This window comes from Lissotriton helveticus, chromosome 11 (assembly GCF_964261635.1).
Source record: "Lissotriton helveticus chromosome 11, aLisHel1.1, whole genome shotgun sequence".
NCBI classification, from domain to species: Eukaryota; Metazoa; Chordata; class Amphibia; order Caudata; family Salamandridae; genus Lissotriton; species Lissotriton helveticus.
The window spans coordinates 313,690,964-313,711,517 of record NC_136072.1 but is presented as its reverse complement, the minus strand read 5'-3'; the positions used below and the strand labels follow the sequence as shown (position 1 = coordinate 313,711,517).

The 20,554-nt window shown below is 49.2% G+C and overlaps 1 protein-coding gene across 7 annotated transcripts in view; it reads right to left on the bottom strand.

Moving 5' to 3' along the window:
- AMMECR1L (AMMECR1 like) overlaps positions 1 to 20,554 on the bottom strand; it is an 883,688-nt gene that overhangs the window by 16,384 nt on the left and 846,750 nt on the right. For all 7 annotated transcript variants that reach the window (XM_078665614.1, XM_078665612.1, XM_078665615.1 and 4 more), the window contains one exon: positions 12,455 to 12,551. In XM_078665614.1, the coding sequence (XP_078521740.1) occupies positions 12,455 to 12,551 (97 nt within the window). The remainder of the gene's footprint in view (positions 1 to 12,454; positions 12,552 to 20,554) is intronic.

Sequence of the window (20,554 nt, the reverse complement as noted above, 5' to 3'; positions counted from 1 at the left end):
GAATAATGGCATTGTGTGGACGATGATGTGCCCTTCACCATGTTGCCACTGTTTACGTTTTCAACTGTTCCTGATGGACATTGCCATTTCATGCCACCCTACTCGCGGTAGCTTCCTCCTGGCCCCGGTGGTGTGTTACCAGTACCACCCCTTACACAACTGCGGTGGCCATTGGCATGGAGACATGGGAAGATGGCGGTGGGCATGCTCCGCCACCCTACTCACGGTCTCTACCGCCTGGCCCCGGCGGTGTGTCACCAGCAACACCCCTTACACAACTGCAGTGGTCATTGGCATGGAGACATGGGAAGATGGCGGTGGGCATGCTCTGCTACCTTAATCGTGGTAGCTACCGCCTGGCCCCGGCGGTGTGTCACCAGCACCACCCCTTACACAACTGCGGTGGTCATTGGCATGGAGACATGGGAAGATGGCGGTGGGCATGCTCCACTACCCTACTCGCAGTAGCTACTGCCTGGCCCCGGCGGGGAGTCACCAGCACCACCCCTTATACAACTGCGGTGGTCATTGGCATGGAGACATGGGAAGATGGCGGTGGGCATGCTCAGCCACCCTACTCGTAGTAGCTACCGCCTGGCCCGGCGATGCATCACCGCCATGGAGCATTGCCTACATCCAATGGGGGCGATGATTGTGGTGGCATGATGCATTTTTGAAAATCGCGGAAGGCGTTCTCCGCCACCACGGAGGTGGTCATTGGATGCTTTAGAACGCTGCACCATTGCGCTAGCGCACCCGGGGTCCCTGCGGTGCATCACCGCCATGGAGCATTGCCTACAGCTAATGGGAGCGATGATTGCGGTGGCATGATGCAGTTTTGAAAATCGCGGAAAGCGTGCTCCGCCACAGCGGAGGTGGTCATTGGATGCTTTTGAAAGAGGCAGACCTGGACAACCAATTGCTGTTGCTTGGTACCTAAGAAACGACCCCAGGGGGCTATAAATCTGTGGGAGTGACCCTCACATTTCCACTGCTCACAGAGCCTGCTGCCTGGGCCCCTCTCCTGCTGCTGCCTACAGAGCCTGCTGCTTGGACCCTCTCCTGCAGCTGCCTACAGAGCCTGCTGCCTGGGACCCTCTCCTGCTGCTGCCTACAGAGCCTGCTGCCTGGGACCCCTCACCACCCACTTCCACCACAGGTGTTCCATGTCCACAGGGATGGCAAGGACAGAGAAGATCCGTGCCAGTCCATTCACAAGCGAGGAGCTGGAGGTCCTGGTGGATGAGGTGCTCGCACAGTACCCAAGGCTGTATGTTGCCCCCAATGTTGTGGTAAGTCATTGTAAAGGGAGGTGTAGGGCAGGTGGGCAGACATTTAGCTGTATTGCTGCAGTATATGCCTGAGGTTGTCGGGTTGTGTCATACACTGACAAACATGCTGTCTCCAGGGCGAAGGAGTGTGTGTGTCCCAATGTCACAGTTTTCCCTGCCTGCAGTTGTATGTCTGAGTGGAATGTGTTACATTGTCAGCCATACAGAGCCACAGGATGTTGGACATGCAGGTGCCAGGACAATAATTGCTCGGCTGATTGTGTCTGTGTGCCCCTGTTGTCCGACTCAGTGTGAACCCAGAGGCTATGCCCAGTGCCCGCACACCAAGACGAGATCACATCACTGCACTTACTATGGCCTTACTCTTGTACATTCACACTGAAATAGAAATATGCACCATCTCAGCCCTGTATAATTGCACATGACTACACTTGTGTAGATGGATATTTTGTTGGTGAGTCCATGTACCCCGATGCAACACACATAACATACACATATGTACACAGGACATGCTCATTGAATGCTGCCCAGTCATGCACACAGTCATTCTACGCACAGACACAGGTCGATATGCGATGTATGAAGTGGCCAGACATGCATAGGACTGGAGATGTGTGCAAGCCACAGAGGGGGTTCAGTACAGTCATCCTGCATGGGTGTGAGATTATCTGGGACCCTGTACATCCTCATAAATGCATGCAATCACATCTGCTTGGCCCATGCAGAGTGCCCTTGTGAGGTGTACCCCAGTTTGGGATGGAGGGAGATTACATTTGGTAATGAACCTGTGTCTTGCAACTGTACTGATAGACACCACTGATGGGCCGCATGTTGGCTGTGACTCATCCTGAGCTGGATGCACGTCTGAAGGAGCATCGGCAGCAAGGCAGGGGTGAGTACTGGGGAGGGTGACTTTGGCTGGGAGCAGATGCATGTGTACAGGCCCTGTGGCAGCGGTGGCCCATGTGATGTTCGTGGGGTGGAGCTGTGCTGTGTCATGTGAGTGGCTGCTGGGATGGGAGCCAGTGTCATGCATTGGCCCAAACTGGCCTTACAAAGCTGATCCTACCTGCTGTGCATTCCCATAGCCAGATGTGTTAGTATCTACATGGTCATTCAGCATTGGGATAGTGTGGGCAATCTATTAGGCGGTGAACAGCAGTGGCCACTATCTGAGTGTGACTTCATGTATGCCTACTTTGCATGCACCATGATCGTTAAGGCCCACACATCTGACAACACTGTGCCCCAGAGTACCACATGTTGTTTATTTTGGGCTACTTGCCATTGTAGACTGTCATGTCCTAATAGGTGTGTGTGTTGTCCCCTCCTGTTCCCTCAAGGTCTGTCAGTGGTAATAAGTGGTGTCCCCACATCATGTCCCTAGGTGTGGGCAGAGCAGGTTGTGTGTCTGGTAGACTTCATCCACAGACAGGGTGTTGTGCTGTGTGGCCTTAACATGCCTCAGTCATGGCAGATATTCAGGGTTACAGGCACTGTTGTGGTCTATGTAGTGTGTTGCTGCTATGTGATTGCAGGGTGAGGTGGTCACCATGTTGATTTGGGTATCTCCTGTAATGCATTGATTGAATTGCTTTGTCCTGCTGATGACAGTAACACAACCCTGCATCTCTCTCTCGTGCAGAATCGCCAGTGGACACGGAAGAACAGGAGCCGGAAACCAGTGGTGGCGAGAGTAGCACTACAGCTGCACCAGAGCCCAGTGACACAGAGCTCACCAGCGCATCTGAGGGGGACCGTAGTATGCAGGAGGAATCCCTGCCTGAGACACAGAGTACAACATCATTTGATACCAGCGGGGATGCATCCATGTTGGAAGGCACAAGGAATTGGGACTCTGCATCATCTACTACCACACGGCGGCCAGTGCACACCCTCACATCCACTTCCTCTGGTGCTGCCTGTGTCAGTGTCAGTAAGAGGGGACGAGTTAGATTCACACCTGGCACCACTGAGCCTGCACCTGTCCCCCCTGATTCCCTCAGTGTTGAGTCTGTAGAGCTCCTGCACCAGCTTTGTGTGTGCCAGACAGCCCTGCTCAATGCCTTCAGTGACCATGACAAAAAAATTAGGCCAGGTGGTTGCCTACATGGAGGGCATACACTCTGATGTTGGTGGGCTACACCGTACAGTCCAGGCTTTGTCATCCACAGTGACGTCTGCCCTTTAACAGGCACATACTCCCATTTCTGCTCCAGTGCCTTAGTCCACCCCCCAGTCAGTGGCCACATCGGATGATTGTGACCACGGTTGCCATGCGTCACAGTCACGATACAGCACAAGAAGCACCCACCAGAAACAACCCAAGCGGGCCCGCCCACAGACACCATCCCCACAGAAGAGCAGAGACACCCCAGAATGCAAAGACAAGAGCCCACCAGGGAAGAGCAAGGCCGAAAAAGCAATGAAGCAGATATCAGGCTCACATGCCTCAGAGGCATCACCAGCGAAGGACTCTCCTGTCCCTGAAACTTCACGCAGAGCTAGGCGTGCTGTGTCTATGCCCACTGAGGAGGTGTTGTATGGCAAGGGTACACCTTCGAAGGGCTCAGGGCCACATTCTCCCGCCACATCAACTCCAATTCCAAGCCCAGTGAAGCAGGTGAAGGAGGGCACTGTAGGGGCTACCCCTGGAAAACAGGCAAAGGAGGGCACTTTAGGGGCTACCCCTGGCAAACAGGCAAAGGAGGGCACTGTAAGGGGGACACATGGCAAACAGGGGAAGGTGGTCCAGAGGCGTACCCAAACAAAGCGTTCCGCAGGATCCAGCACGTCACCAGAGGGCGTGCCAGTGTCTGCACCTGATGCGGCTCTGTTAGTGTGTGTGCATTTTGTGTCCACACCAGTTCCCATTAACTCCAATACAGGATACAGGAAAGCCATTTTGAATTCCTAAGAAGTGGAAAGGCACCCCTCAAACCTCTACCACCCACACTGTGTCACAGGTCTGCATGACTCCGCCTCCACGTGCCACTACACCACCTGGTCCAAACAGCCCTCCGGTTTGCCAAGCCACTGACAGCCCTACATCACCTGGGCCTCTGTCTCCCCAGTCAAGTGGTCTTGCTGTCCCCGCAACAAAACCAGCTCCCAGTCCGCCTGACTGCCAAAAGTGAGTGGCAGTCCCCCTCATACACCTGTCTCTCATACAGGTGTGCTAGTCCTGCCCACTGTTTACCATCTGGGTGTGTTGCTAGCTATGGTAGGGTACAGGCAAACACACTTACTGTGCAGCTTCTCATGTCCTGACTCTGCACTTTGTCATGCCCATTGACCTTCCTGTTCTGGCCCTGCCTGTGCATCTTCTCATGTCCTGACTCTGCACTTTGCCATGCCCACTGGCCTTGTCATTCACTGCTGTTCTGGCCTTGCCTGTGCAGCTTCTCATGTCCTGACTCTGCACTTTGCCATGCCCACTGGCCTTGTCATTCACTGCTGTTCTGGCCTTGCCTGTGCAGCTTCTCATGTCCTGACTCTGCACTTTGCCATGCCCACTGTTCTGGCCTTGCCTGTGCAGCTTCTCATGTCCTGACTCTGCACTTTGCCATGCCCACTGGTCTTGTCATTCACTGCTGTTCTGACCTTGCCTGTGCAGCTTCTCATATCCTGACTCTGCACTTTGCCATGCCACTGGCCCTGTTGCTCTGCTGTGTTGTACTCTCACCTGTGCCCTGGACACTGGCCCTGTTGCTCTGCTGTGTTGGAGTCTCACCTATGCCGTGGGCACTGGCCCTGTTGCTCCGCTGTGTTGTACTCTCACCTGTGCCGTGGATACTGGCCCTGTTGCTCTGCTGTGTTGTAGTCTCACCTGTGCCCTGGACACTGGCCCTGTTGCTCTGCTGTGTTGGAGTCTCACCTGTGCAGACTCTCAGGTACTTGCTGTGCCACCTGCCCTGGACACTGGCCCTGTTGCTCTGCTGTGTTGGAGTCTCCCTTGTGCAGCCTCTCATGTACTTGCTGTGCCACCTGCCATGGACACTGGCCAGGTTGCTCTGCTGTGTTGTACTCTCACCTGTGCCATGGACACTGGCCCTGTTGCTCTGCTGTGTTGTACTCTCACCTGTGCCCTGCACACTGGCCCTGTTGCTCTGCTGTGTTGTACTCTCACCTGTGCCCTGGACACTGGCCCTGTTGCTCTGCTGTGTTGTACTCTCACCTGTGCCCTGGACACTGGCCCTGTTGCTCTGCTGTGTTGTACTCTCACCTGTGCCCTGGACACTGGCCCTGTTGCTCTGCTGTGTTGGAGTCTCCCCTGTGCACAGCCTCTCATGTACTTGCTGTGCCACCTGCCATGGACACTAGCCCTGTTGCTCTGCTGTGTTGTACTCTTGCCTGTGCCCTGGACACTGGCCCCGTTGCTCTGCTGTGTTGAATTCTCCCCTGTGCAGCCTCTCATGTACTTGCTGTTCCACCTGTCACGGACACCGGCCTTCCTGTTTGGAGTTTGCCTGTGCACATCATCTTACATATGATCAGCATTTTGTGCCTTGCTCTTGTCTACTGTTGTTCTACTTTCACATCTATGCAGTATGTGAATTAAGACAGTTACTCCTGTTGTCTGTTATGTCAGTGTCCTTGCTGATTAAAGTTATTTTGGTGTGTGCATTTGGTTGCCTGTGCCCCATGCTCTAAGTGTCACTTAAACATTGCCAAGCTCTTTGGCCGCATCACATTTTAAACAGTGGTGACAGGGTCTTCAGTCCATTCAGACACTGATACTGGTGTTATCTGTGATGGCAATTTTACCTGTAATGCAGATCTCTTTTTAGTGGTTTGCTATGGTTGGATACATTGTTCACATGTCAGGTTGGGGGACACTGCCACCAAAAGGTGTGATGCTGTGCACAGGTTTGCATGCAGGCTGGGCAATGTCATGATGTATGTGTGTTATTCCTTTATGGGTGCCCAGCTATGTATGTTGTTGGTCATCTTGTGTTGGCCCTTATTCCTAGTCCCATTGCCTACATGAGATGTGTGCTCTTGGGTAGTCAAGAGGTGTGCAGTGTGAAGGGTGTGACTTTGTAGGTGGCGTGGATTTGTGTGTGCCCCTGGATTGTGAAAGTTACACATGTGTCACCCAGGAGTTGTGTGCCTGTTGTGTGGATTGTTCTGCCCTGTGGATATGGTAGTATGCACATGTGTGAGTTGTCTGTTGTGCACTGTGCAGTGTGTTGGTGTATCCATGCTGTTCTGTCTGATTTCTCCTTGTTGTTTTAGTCACTTAAATGTGTGCAAAGTGTGTGACTTGCACATCAGTGTTGTGTTTGTTTATTCATCCATGTGTCTTGAGTGTGTTTATGTAGACTGTGTAGCCCTGCTGCTCCACACTGCCATTGTGGTTGTGTTTCTCATGCATTGCAGGCACATGGTGCCTTTTATCCTCCTGTATTGCATTGTGTGGGGTGTAATTCCATCTCCTATGTGTGCCACTTATGCCTACCCATTGTGGATCTGCACTCCCTCTATTTGTGTATGGTACACCCCTTACATGCCTACTACTGACATGCAAGTCAGTTAACTTTGATGTCAGCTGTCTCCTTGGTTTACATGTGTGTGTGCCTCCCCATCACTTCATTTGTGACACTGTGCTTTGTGGTGCAGTTTTTGGGCCAGGACAAATGTTCCACTTTGGACATTGCCCCAATGGTTTATGTATGGTGTTCTTGTGCTATTAATCAGCGAGGATTGCTCATGTGCACTTCAGCTGTGTGTGCTGCCCAGTGCTCTGGTCAAGATAGTTCTGCTCTTGTATCCCAGAGTGGTGCATCGGTTGTTGTTGTGTTGGATGTATGTGTGTTGGTTGTGGTATTGCTTCACTTCCTGGGTGTGCTGTTGTGTTTGTGCTGTGCTGATTTGTGTTGTGTGTGTTGATGCTGTGCATACAGAGAAAGGGTTTTTTAGTATTTCAGAATTCTCCAGGGCGCTCTACCAGATGTTGACGCTAGAGTCGTCGAGTGAACTGAGTAGGTATGGTGCAAACAGGCGAGCGGAGAAGACCCCCTAACCGCTCAACAGTATGTTAAACAAGCTAACATACAAAACAATGGTTTATAGTGTTGCCTATGCACACAATAACAATATTCATTAACAATTGTGTACAGTTTGTGATACACAAAATAGGGAAAGGCCAAAGTCAACAGAATAATATGGCAGATCTTTCACGTGAAGGTACTTTATGAAGGTTTTAATAAGCCGACACGTGTTTCGTCGCGTGGGAACAGTGTCATCGCGACTCCTCAGGGCTGCGATATCGGTAAACTTGTCAATAGGTCGCTCTACCGGTGATATTTCCGACCCGGCAGGGCCAGTGACCATGTGGAAAAATGTCTTTCTTGTTCATAAATCGCGTAAAGAGGAATGCTCCTTCCAAATGTATAGTGGGCTTCAAAGTAAATATACGTCCGGGCGTCTGTTATTGCAAAGTAAGCTTCGATTCAGTAAGGATGAATAAAATCCCGGGAGAGGATCCAAACACGCTCCCACTACACCGAGTATGCATAAAGTGGTCCTGGTATTTGTATCTCGCGGGCAGAAAAAGGTGTTTTCCGCCCCTCCAGCACCGTGGTGGTACCCCCGCCCGCCATCCTAATGGACCCCTATGTGTGAGAGGGTATCACTGCCTATCACAATGGGAGTGAGGGAGTCTGGCTGTGACAATGGATGTGAGAGTTTCTCTGAGAGTGAGAGTTACTCTGAGAGTTTTTGGCTTCCTGTTTGAGTGGGGTGTGTGAATATATATTGGTGTGTTTTAACACTTGCCAGTATCCGTGGATCCACTCACAAATTCACACCAAGGGCCGTGCTGAACCCTGCAGGCAGAACTGGGGTTCTCAGAAAACATTAAAAAAACATATATGTGTATCTTAACTTAACAAACTATGCTTACAGTCTACTTATATCCCCCCACATGGAGTCATTGGCTCTCTATCCTGACCCTTTATAAAACATTACACCCCAAATTTGAGCCTCTGGAATGGTTTCCCGATAACAGAAAATGGCAGCCACAACTTTTCTGTGAAGCTGTAGCCAGCCAATCAGGTCTTTACTTCTTCACGTGAGTCCACGTATTTACCCACAGTGCATCCGTATCCCTAGATATCTATATTTGTAAAACTCCAATAACTTAGAAACTACTGAAACGATTTACACCAAATCACAAAATGAGTGATCTGCATAACTAAATCTACATTTCTGTCAAAGTTGGAGTAATTTCGACCAGGGGTTCGGGCTGTAGGTGTGTTTAAAGGTCCTGTAGAAATTAACACTGGGAAAACACGTTCTGGGACCCCCCTTTTTCTCTGACCCCACTTTACACATCACCCAGAAACTTTCAACACTGCAGCCGAACCTACTAAAGTACAAGTTTTTAAAATTTGATAAAGATTCCTCAAGCGGTGCCAAAGTTATTGGCAAAACAGAAACACGTTCTTCCTATTTCCAATATTACCACCAGATAGTTATAGCTAGGATAATGTTTGTATGTTTCCTCCCGGAGCTGTCTTAGGTCCCAGCTATCCAATCTCCCTGAGCTGACTTGTAAAAAAAGAAAGGATAAAGGGACTCCCCTTTAAAATAAGTTATGCCAGGGGGGTGGTGGTCCTGGCGGCCTATGAAGGCTCAGGCAGGGCTGCATGGAGCCTGTCGCAAATTTGGAAGCCGCACATAAACCCTTAAGGATGGCATTTCCGCCGTCAGGATTACGATGTCAGTTTCGGACAGCCTTCCCATGTCGGCCTTTCCGACATGGATAGGCTGTCGGAGTTTGACTGGGGGCCCCTAGCAGGGCCCCCTTCTCCCTTGGCCCTCCGGTTCCGGCCCTGGGGGGCACATATAGTGCAGGGATGTGCAAAATCTTCCATTTTACAATGTGCACTTGTCCTGCAGGTGGTTTCGGACAGTCGCACAAGCTCCCATTGTGAAATGAAAGTTTGCTACCGCACCACGTGCAGTCGCATCCTAATTCAGTATGCGTAAGCGTCGACCTATGGTATGGAGGTTCCTTCTCCGAAACAGAGTCTGCCCATCATCGTAATGAAGGCCTTAGATATATATATTTACAAATATTATTAAACTAATAATTTTAATTTATATGGTAATTTAATAATTTAAAAAATACATATGACAAAAAAGAAAAATATATATATATATATATATATATATTTACATATCTATATCTATCTATATATATATATATATATATATACCCAATAACATAAAACATTTAAAAAAACATCCCAATTTATTTACAAATAAAAAATAAACAATAGAACATTTTTAATTTACCAAAAATATATTACATATTAAAAACATTACTAATTAAAAATATAGGGCCCTATTTTGATGTCGGTCGAAAAGCCTCCGACCTGCGGTCAGAGGCTTTCTGACCAACATCTTTGGTTTCACTTTCGACCGCTGTATTACAATGACCGGCATGTAATCCCTTAAGGATGGCATTTCTGCCGTCGGGATTAGGAAGTCGGTTTCCCACAGGGTTTTCATGTTGGGCTTTCTGACATGAAAAGCCTGTTGGAAAGCGAGTTTGTTGGCCCCTAGCAGGGCCCACTTGCACAAGCGGCCTGAGGTTAGGGGGCACATATGGTGCCCCCCTGTCAATCCCTGCACGGAGTGGCAGGCACCGGGTGGTGACTGCCATGTCGTGCAGGAATTTACAAAAACTCCAATTTCTCTATGAGAGCTGGTGCTGCGATCTGTTTACGGCCACAGCACAAGCTCCCATAGAGAAATGGAAGTATGCAACAGCCCCATGTGCAGTCACATTGTAATAGTGGTGTCGGGACGGCCGACTGGAGGTCTATCGGCCTCGACATCGCAACGGTGTCGGGGGGATGTGAGTCGGCCCGACATCGTAATAAGCCCCATAATAATTTTAACTGGACAAAAACATAATGATATAAATTTAATTAATAAAAACAAAACTTTAAAATTCCACAAATAATAAATATGTCATAGTCCCTCCAATTTATAATACAGTACAAAAAAAATGTAACTCAGCAAATGTACAAATTACCATTCCCGATTCAATAAATGCAAGAGCAGGGAAAGCATTGAATTGCACAGGGGTAAAATTGACTATTCCCACTTCAGTTAGTGCAACAGTTAAGAAAGTGTTGGATTGCGGGAAGGGGGGGGGGGGTAAATTCACTGTTCCCACTCCAGACATTACAACAGTAGGGACAGTGTTGGATTACGGAGGGGTCAAATTTACTATTCCCACTCCAGTCGGTGCAACAGTAGGGAAAGTGTTGGATTACGGAGGGGTAAAATGTACTATTCCCATTCCAATAAGTGCAACAGTAGGGAAAGCGTTGGACTCAGGAGGGGTAAAATGTACTATTCCCATTCCAATAAGTGCAACAGTAGGGAAAGCGTTGGACTCAGGAGGGGTAAGATTTACTATTCCCACTCCAGCCATGTGCAACAGTTGGGAAAATGTTGGATTACAGAGGGGTAAAATGTACTGTTCCCACTCCAGTCAGTGCAACAGTAGGGAAAGTGTTGGGGTTGTGATCAGCAGAATGAATTCTGCACCACAGGAAGAGTGTGAAGAGGACTACTTCACTACTGTAGAGAATGAAACACCCTGGTTATACCTGACATCAGCATCTGGGCCAAAGAGGGCAGTGGCCTTCAGAAGGAGGAAGAGGAGCAGAGGAATGATGGGGTAAAGGCTCTAGAAGAGAGAGGGGACTACCCAGAGGGAGAATCACCTGCTGCATCCTATACAGAAAGCAGTGTCTCCTCCCAAAGCCTGCCTACTCTGTGCCAAGCTACCAGAGAGTGAGCATGGGTTTATTTAAAGTGTGTGGTCCCTACTTGGACAGAGTGCAAACTTCTGACAATTAGAGACCCAATTTCTAACACTCTCCCTATTAACCAAGGATTCAGACCATTTACGTATAAAACACTGCAGTAATGGTCTTAGGCATACCCTTGCTTTCAGCACCAGCTGAAGGTGTGATGCCATAATTTCCATCACCTTCATTAGCGTTCTCACTGCCAAATAATGCCATTAGGTAAGGGAAATGTCCTTATGGAAAGCAAATACACTTTACTTATGATACGAGTGATTGTCTTTGATGAGTGACATTTAAATGTGAGTTTGTGAGGTTTACAGTGAAATCAAGATGACACAAGAATGATATAATCTTAACAGTATTTCGGTGTCATTTTATTCAGATAATTCACCTTCATCAATCAAATGTCTAGGCAAGTGTATGCAGGAATAGCTTTCATTGTTTTGGGTGGTAAATGAAGTGATGTCTCAAAAATGGATGCATTAACAGTTAGTTGATGTTTGACAGACCAGGAGGGGGATGGGGTGGGTTAGGGAGGGAGGGTGTAGGGGATTTGCATAAGTTCCAGTTAGTTATATAAAAATGTACACCATTGTACTGACACTAAAGGTGTAAATTGTCAATTCCTCAAATGATAACGTTGGTTTTACTTGGGTGGGGCCTGATTGTCCTTTGACAACATGTAATATGTCGAGAACGAAATATTTTTGTGTCAGTTGATGTTTTCAATGGTAAAGCCTCAGACCTCCCTCGAACAGGGTGCTGTGGTCAAGGGAAGCATTTGTAAAATCACGGCATAGGTGCAGAAATATCTGTTCCTTTGTCCTTCCTGACAATTCCCTTGGGGCAGTAACTTTGCAGACTTCTCTGTTATCAACAGTGCGGTTGCTGCTAGAGACCAATTTGTGTAAGTTGAAACTGATGCCTGTACCCAAGGCAGGGCTGCCTCTGTCCTGAAGGTCACCTGGTGGGTGTTTTAGCACTGACTGTAGAGGGTGTACTGCCAATGCACCCATTACTCTAAATACGTTCATGTAGTTTCTTAAACAAGGCCTGACCATCTTTATTCACAAACAATGCATCAAAATAAATATTTAGATTTGAGACTGAACCTCTGGCTCAAAATGCAACAACCTTAATAAGGAATGCCTTTGCAGCACCAGCCCTGTGCAGCCCATAAGTATGTCTTAATGGTAGTGTTGGCAAAAGCGAAGATTGAATATTCTTTAGAGCATTTAGAGAGTAGAAATACAAGTCTTTACTACTTCAATGTCATGCACTCTGTCAGTGCACACACAAATACCATCAAACAAATGAGATTCTTACCTAGTGAGTTTGATGCTCTTCCTAAATTCATTGCTTATGGGGGCTTTAAAGCCTCCTTTCCTGAGCAAGGAGTCTATTGTTTGGATCTGATCCCAGTCTGTAAAAAAAGTGAATACAAGGGCAGTAAGTCAACCTGCTACCGTGTAAATTAAATTATCAAGCTTATGACACATTAAATGGAAGTAGGATGCACCACATTTGCTAAGACTAAACTCAGGAGATACATTATGATAAAAGCAAAGCTGACTATAATATGGCAGGAAACGTTTAATCATCTGTAACTACAAATCAAATGGATTCCCTTATGTTACCAAACCTTGTGGATTCTGCTGCCACAGCATGACAATAACTGAAATTGTGATGGACAAGCAGGTAAAATATGAGGCAAAAGAATGATGCTCCAGTATGTCGCTAGTGAGCCCCATTCATGTATTAGACAGTAGGTTCATGTTTAGTTAGATGGGTGAAGTAAAACATGTTGAACTAAGTCAAGGATGTCGAAGTTTTTAAACAAAGAAATGTAATACATAAAGGGTTCTACAAGTGAATGCCATCTCCTAATTATTATGCTCCTCATGTGTCTGTTGACACGTTCAGGAACAGGTCACAAAGCAGAGAATGCTGGGAGAATGTCGGAGGTTTAGACAGACTAAGCAACATACAAACTGTTTTCTCAAGATAGCCTTGCAAAACCAAGTATGAGCAATAATTACAGACTTAGTGTGGGCAGGCTCACGTCTCACAGAGATAAATGTAACTTCATAAGGCAGTTGGAGGGACAGAAACTGCTTCCCCAACAAAGAGTTATTCAGCCACTCCTCTTCCTCCTTGTCGATGTAAAAAATTAAGCAAAACACACAAGATGATGGATGGAATGTTGCACAATGGCAAAACATTCACCCTCAGTCACAGATCTGGGTTTAATCCATCGTTATTTTGCTCACCAAGCCACCCCAGTTCAGACATGGCCATATGCAAATCAGTCTTGACCCTGTGCCTCATGGGAACAGTCCAGCCCGAACTGCCAAGAATTGAATTAAACCCAGATCTGTGACTGGGGGTGAATGTTTTGCCATTGTGCAACATTCCTTCCATCATCTTGTGTGTTTTGCTGTTCACCCTATGTGGGAAGTGTATGCCCAGACGTGGGTCCCGTGCTCACTAGGCCACTGGAGTTAAGCTATCCTGGATGACAGCTGATAGCCAGAAAGCGGTCCTAGGATGCTTGATTCCGGTCAGGGGAAGACATGGCTTGGCAGTTCGGGCTGGACTGTTCCCATGAGGCACAGGGTCAAGACTGATTTGACCCAGTCTGAACTGGGGTGGCTTGGTGAGCAAAATAACGATGGATTAAACCCAGATCTGTGACTGGGGGTGAATGTTTTGCTATTGTGTGTTTAGATGCAAAATGTTGCCAGTTTCATCTCTTAAACAAGGAGCAAATTAGTGTATTCTTTTGTTCAAGGTAGAGTTATGAGGTAAGATGTTGCAACAACAAAAAAACGTGCCTCCATACTAATTGTACCATAGTTCTCAAAATGGTAAATTAATCCTACATCTATTTCTAGGCTCTCCTATATCCTGACTTGCTGAAAGATGCCATAGAAAGAAAAAGAAAAGAGGAAGAAACATGGATCTTCAGGCAGTCAGCCATAAGCATCACCACCGGAAGAGTTTTATTGTTTATAGTGTAGGCAGAATGCATGTAGAGTGACACACAATGCCACTCAGGGGCGTAACAAACACCCCTGTAGCCCCCGCGGTGCGGGTGGGGCCCGTCTTCAGTACATGAAGGGGAGCCCCCTCAGCTCATCTGTAAAGAGCTGTGAGAGGTTTCTCTTAAGCAGCTGCAGTGTGCAGCCTGCTCTGAGCACTTCCCGCTGACTAGGACTGAAGAGAAACAAAGTAGCAAGTTATATTATGTCTCTTCAGTCAGAGCCAGGCCCGGAAAAAGGATGGGGGTGGGGGCACTCAGAGAGAGCATGAGCATTCCCTACAGGGCACTGCTCCTCTGAGAAGGGACGAGCCAGCACAGAGCTGACTGGGCCAGGAGAAGGTTTGCAGCTCCAGGAACAGGACTCTGCTGGGGCACAGTGGAAGGTAAGCAAGCCTTGGAAAGCATTTGTTTGAGTTGTAGATATTGGCATTGTAAATGGCAATGTTTATTACCTATTTGTTTCAGAGTGTATGCATGTGGTTTGTTGTGGAATCATGTGGGTTGGATTGAATTAGTTAGTTGTGTAATTGTGTGGCTTGGAATTGTGTGGTGTGGAGTGAATTTGTGTATTTGAATTATATGGCATGGGTGCTGTGGAATTATGTGGTATTAAGTGTACTGGAATTATTTGGAGCGGGATTGTGTGTCAAGCTACATAAAAAAACTTTGACTGTCCTCATGATATCTAGCCGGGGGCCGCCCGAATCGAGCACGCGGGGAATTCGCCCGCACCGCGGGGGAATTCCACGCACGTCCAAGGGGTTAAAGAGATAGCTTCGGTATTTATCTATGAATAATCTGTCATAAACATAGCGCAAAGTATTAACCTTTTCATAACTAAGGTGACCTTAATTCTATCGCACGAGCAGCGGGAGGAGCAGGGGAGGCGGGGCTTTAGCAAGACACACTGCAGATAAGAGGAGAGACTAATACACGCAGGAGGAAGCATGAAAGTTCTATCATGTCCAACAACATTTTTCTCTTAATGAAATCGCCTGGGAATCAACCAAGCACCCAGGGGTGGGACTTTGGAAAGCAGTCCACCAAAAGGGGGCCAGCATTTCAGACTAGCACAGCAGAGAGCAAGTGGCAAGAGTTTCAGAGTCAGACTTTTCATCCAGCATCCATGGTGCTGTTGAAAAATCAGGGCACGCTGAAAGTAAGTGAAATGCTTACAGCTGAACACTTAGTATAGCGGGGCCTAGGGAAGAGGGTGGTGAGAAGGGCACAACCTCTGCCCCCCAGAGTACACAATGGATGCTGGGTGCCAAACATGAGTTATTGGAGATGCCAAGATGGTACAGTAAAGCTTGACACAGGCAGATAGGATGAGCTTTTTGCTGAGTGCAGACCTAAAGCCCCAACACCCAAAGTGATGCCTGAAGGGGTCTTTTGTAATGGGGTCACTTTATAGCTGCTATGACCATAGCTTCCTACTATCTCTTCAAGGGACAAGAGATACATGACCCATATGTCATACTCGAAAAACATGTCCTGTTAATGCAGGTAAATGTGAGGAGGATAGTGGAGAGAAGGCTGAGATTGGCCCCAAAGGTCCTTTTCCTGCTGGCCTCTGTATATCCACAAGCATGTGTACACAAGAGATATAGTTGCCCCTTTCCCCTTACCGGCTTTGTGTTAAACATGCAGGCTAACAACTGTATGCGTGGTCTTGGGATGAATGTGACATATTTGACAGTTCTATGTGTACAAGTCTCAGAGCCCCATGTGCACGTGTACATATATCTTCTGCATTCATTGCTGTTGGGTATAACTCCCAGGGCCACAGATTCAAGTGTCCGTGTTCATCCTCCTGGGTCCCAGTCACATGCATGTGCACATAGGCTGCTACCTAATCTCAAAGCTTGCGGTGTAGTGCTCCAAAACAGCGGACACGTAGTTCTGAAAGACGGAGGTGACAGCAGCTGCGAGTTAGTACCACCACGTCGAGAGGGCTGACAATCATTATCTACAGTTGTGTTAAACAGTATCAAAGCTGGTTGAATTAGAGAAATGATAACCGTTTCTTTTTTAAATTATAGCGCTTACTGTGGAAGGCGTGCAGCTTTCAAGCATTGTAAATTATAAATGTCAATGTAATTCCACTGTAGCAACATTCCATTTATTTAAGTGCATTAATATCCCTTTCATATGAAACCTGTTATTGCAAGTGCCATTATAATCCCACTTTAGTGGCACTTAGTTTATTCATGTGCCATTATAATCAAACTTTACGGCACTTAGTTTATCCAAGTGCTATAATAATCTCACTTTATCGGTGCTCAGTTTATCGATCTCAGAAGGATGAAGAGCAATAGAGAATCAGTGGTGGATTGGAGACAGTGTACTACATGTTACACACAATCACCACAGCAGGTTCATTTACCCACTAATTTGGTGCGCCAGCCTCAAGTTGGAGCGATGTTTGTTGCGCTGCTCGTAATTGTTTTTTTTTTTTTTTTTAAATTTGTTTTATTGTTGCATCAAAGTATACGGTACATCGTGAATAAGCCGCTGACGTGGCCTCAACATTCAGCCATGCGTGCAACGTGTTTTTCGTTTAAACAACTGGTACAAATATCCATTTCCTCTAAAAATCAGTACATGCCATGCAACCATGTGTGTGGGTTAGAAGACCATGAACTGGTAGAGCAAGGAGGACAGTGCATGTTAACAGGAGTATAATGTCCCGTCTCAAAGGGCGGTGGAGCGGGGCCTGTATAGTCCACGTAATGGCGGTACCAGAAAACGGGGGGGACAAAACCGTGGGAGGGAAGCGTGTAGGCGCAAGTGTGGTGGAAACATCGGCGGTGGGCGTCGGGGGGGGGGCGGGGGGAAACTAGCCCGAGGGGCTATTCAGCTCGCATTCCAGGAGGGTGGGAAGTCAATCAGGACGCAGGGGGCATCCAGAGCCTGCCGCAGGGAGGGGAACAACAGCCAGGCGTAAACGGTCTTCACGGGCCGGGGGGGGAGAGGGAGTAGGAGGGTCACCCATTCGCGTGGATTGTCGAAAACTGTAGAGAAGCATGGCCCATTCCATGGAAATGGGAAATTTTCGCGCGCCCCTGGCTTCTTCCTCTCTAAGAGCATCTTCCTCCGCCGCCGCCCATTTACTGACCGCCCCCGTCCAAGCTGCTATAGGGGGACCTTCCGGGGATCGCCAACGCATGGCTATGCATCTATTCGCCAACAGGAGCGCTAAGGACACGAAGCGCCTATGCACTGGGGCTTGCTTAGGGACATGGAGGATACCTAACGCACTGGATTCCCAGGTGGATAGTGTAGTAAGGCCTGTCAGGTCAGACAGCGTGTTGTGTACCGCTTGCCAAAAGGAGTGGAGGTCTGGACAGCTCCAGAACATGTGGCGAAAGTCTGCGGCAGGGGAGCAGCATCTGGGGCATAAGAATGGTGTGGAGGGATAGAACTTCTGTAAGCGCGCTGGGGTGAGGTACGCCCTGTGGAGGATATAGTATTGTATGTTCTTGAAGCGGGCATTCCTAGAGACGCGTTTAGGGGCCTCAAGCGCTTTAGTCCATTCCGAGTCATGCAGTGCGCGACCTATGTCCTCCTCCCATGTAGCCCGCAAGGTTGTCAGAGGTGCTTGTGAAAGTTCCCGAATGGATTTATACAGCCAGGTAACTAAGTGGCGTCCCACCCCCATACGCAGGACAGCGTGTATTACTGGATGCGTGTCTGGCTCGCCAGAGCAGAGGTTAAAATGGGGTCGGTATCCGGCTATCAGCTGTCGATACCTGAGGAATTGGCCCGGGGGGAGACCGTATTCAGCGGTCAAGCGGTCAAGTGATTTTAAGTGGCCTTCCTCAAATAACGATTCCAGATCCGTGATGCCGCAGTGCGACCATTCGGTGAAGAATGGCGCCGTAAAGTAGGAGTCTTGCCTGGGGCTGCCTATCAATGGTAACAGCGGGGAGTACGGAGGCCTATGAGGGGACAATCGGTGGATCCGCATCATGCACCGGCGCGCTATCGCCACCTGGAGGGGGTACGTACGTCGTGGCTTGGTTCCCGGGAGAAGAAGACGGGTGAGTTCCGGGGTTGCGATTCTGCCCGTCGATGTGACAGTCTCCTGAGGGTAACGATCCGCCGTCCAGTATGACAGCCATTGGAGTTGTGCCGCGAGGAAATATGACTCGAAGGACGGAGCCCCGAGCCCTCCCAGTGTCGTAGGAAGTTGAAGGGTTTTCAGGGCGACCCTATGGCGGCCCTCGCCCCAGATAAGGGTCCCTAGGAGGGAGTCCACATCACGGAAGAAGGTTCTGGGCGGTATTACCGGCAAATTCGTGAAGTGGTAAAGGAGTCGGGGAAGCATAATCATTTTGGCTAGAGCTATTCTTCCTATCGGGGCCAGTGGGAGCTTATTCCAAAAAGCGACCGTCGGGCGTAAACTGGCAAGTGCCTTACGGTGATTCCCCTCGAAAAGGTCAGCTGGGGAATGATACAAGCGGACACCAAGGTAACGGGGGGCTTCCGCGGACCATGAGAGGGTGCGCGCACCGAGCCCGACCTCCCGGGGGGGTAGGTTCGGGTGTAAGGGGTAAACCGTGGACTTGTCCCAGTTTACCTGTAGTCCCGAGGCCTCTGCGAAGTCCGCTAGTGCCGTTCCTATAGGGGTCATGTCCGTTTCGATGTCTCGGACGTAAATGAGAAGATCATCCGCGTACATGGATACGCAGTGCGTACTGTCTGCAAGTGGAATGCCCCATTCCATCCCTTCCCGGCGGAGCCGAACCGCCAGCGGTTCGACTGCTAGCGCAAATAAGAGAGGCGACAGGGGGCACCCTTGTCGCGTACCTCGCCGAACTGCGAATGCCGGTGATATGCGTTTCCCGATACGTACCCGCGCGGTCAAGTCGGTGTACAAGAGGCGTGTGTACGCCATGAGTGTTGGGCCGATATTCAGGCGTTGCAAGACCGAGAAGAGATAAGGCCAGGTGAGGGTGTCAAACGCCTTCTCCAGGTCCATAATGAGGCAGGCGGCGCGGGGAAATCTGTCACGTATCTGGTCTTGAACGTGGAAGATTCGGCGGAGGTTCTGGGAGGTGTTCCTTCCCGGAACAAAGCCGCATTGATCCGGGTGGACCAGCGGGCGTATGATCTGCGCATAACGTTCAGCCAGAATTTTCCCCATGATCTTACAGTCGGCCGAAAGGAGCGTGATGGGGCGATACGACCCCATGTGGAGTGGGTCTCTGTAGGGTTTGGGAAAGGTGACAATCACGGATTCCGGCAGTGACTGGGGGAATCTCCCCAGATGAAGAGACGTCTCGAGCACCCGTGATAAATGGGGGACTAATAGAGGCGAGAAAGTCGAGTAGTATTCCAGCGGAAAACCGTCCAGTCCCGGCGCTTTATTCCGGGACATGGCACGAATCGCCTGGGTAATGTCAGAGGGTTTTATCCTGACGTCAAGGGCGCGCTTGTCTATGTCCGAGATTTTGGGCAGCGTCAGTGGGTCCAAAAAGCGGTCCACAGAGAATGGGGAGGATTGGGACGGGGTCCCGTACACTTGCGTGTAGTGGCGCTGGAACGCAAGGAGGATCTCGGCCTGCGAGCGCACCAATACACCATCCGGGTTGATAATATCCGTGATCGGCTTGATTTCGGTGTCCTGTTTCGCCATCCAGGCTAGTAGCGTTCCAGTCTTGTCCCTGTCCTTATGAACCCTAGAGGCGTAGGCCCTAAAATTGTATCTGCGGAGGTCAGCGCAGGCAGTCTGATACTCCGTCTTCGTCTTGGCCATGAGTATAGCTTGCTCCTCCGAGTCGTCAAGCCGTTTAGTAAGCGCGGCTAGAGATTGTTCCGAGGTTTGGAGCGCCCGTTCCAAGGTGCGACGCACTCCCACCACCTGTTTGATGCATTCCCCTCGTGCCACCACCTTAAACGCATCCCATTCAACCAGTACCGACGATGCCGTGTTAGTGTTGTGCGCAAAATAATCGCGGATACTGGATTCGTGTGCGTCTCTGAACACTGGATCTGAAAGGCAGTCCCTAGGGAGACGCCAGGTGGGGACAGGTGGGTGCGGGGGGCGCCAGGTTAGACGGATGATATGAGCGTCATGATCCGAGAGGATCCGACCTAGGTAATCCGTGGAAGTGATCTTAGGGAGGATAGGTGCAGAGCAGAGGAAACGGTCCAGGCGGACCCTAAGGTTATGTGGGATCGAGTGAAAGGAATAAATGCGAGCCAGTGGGTGTAGGTGTCGCCATGCATCAGTGAGTGCCCAGTGCGTGGTCCATACCCTGAAGAGTTCTGCCTGTCGGGGGGCCGGGGAGTGTGCGGGGGGAGAATGTGAGCGGTCCAGGGTGGGGTCCAGCGTGCAGTTATAGTCACCTCCCAATACCCACGGGACTGCAGTGAAC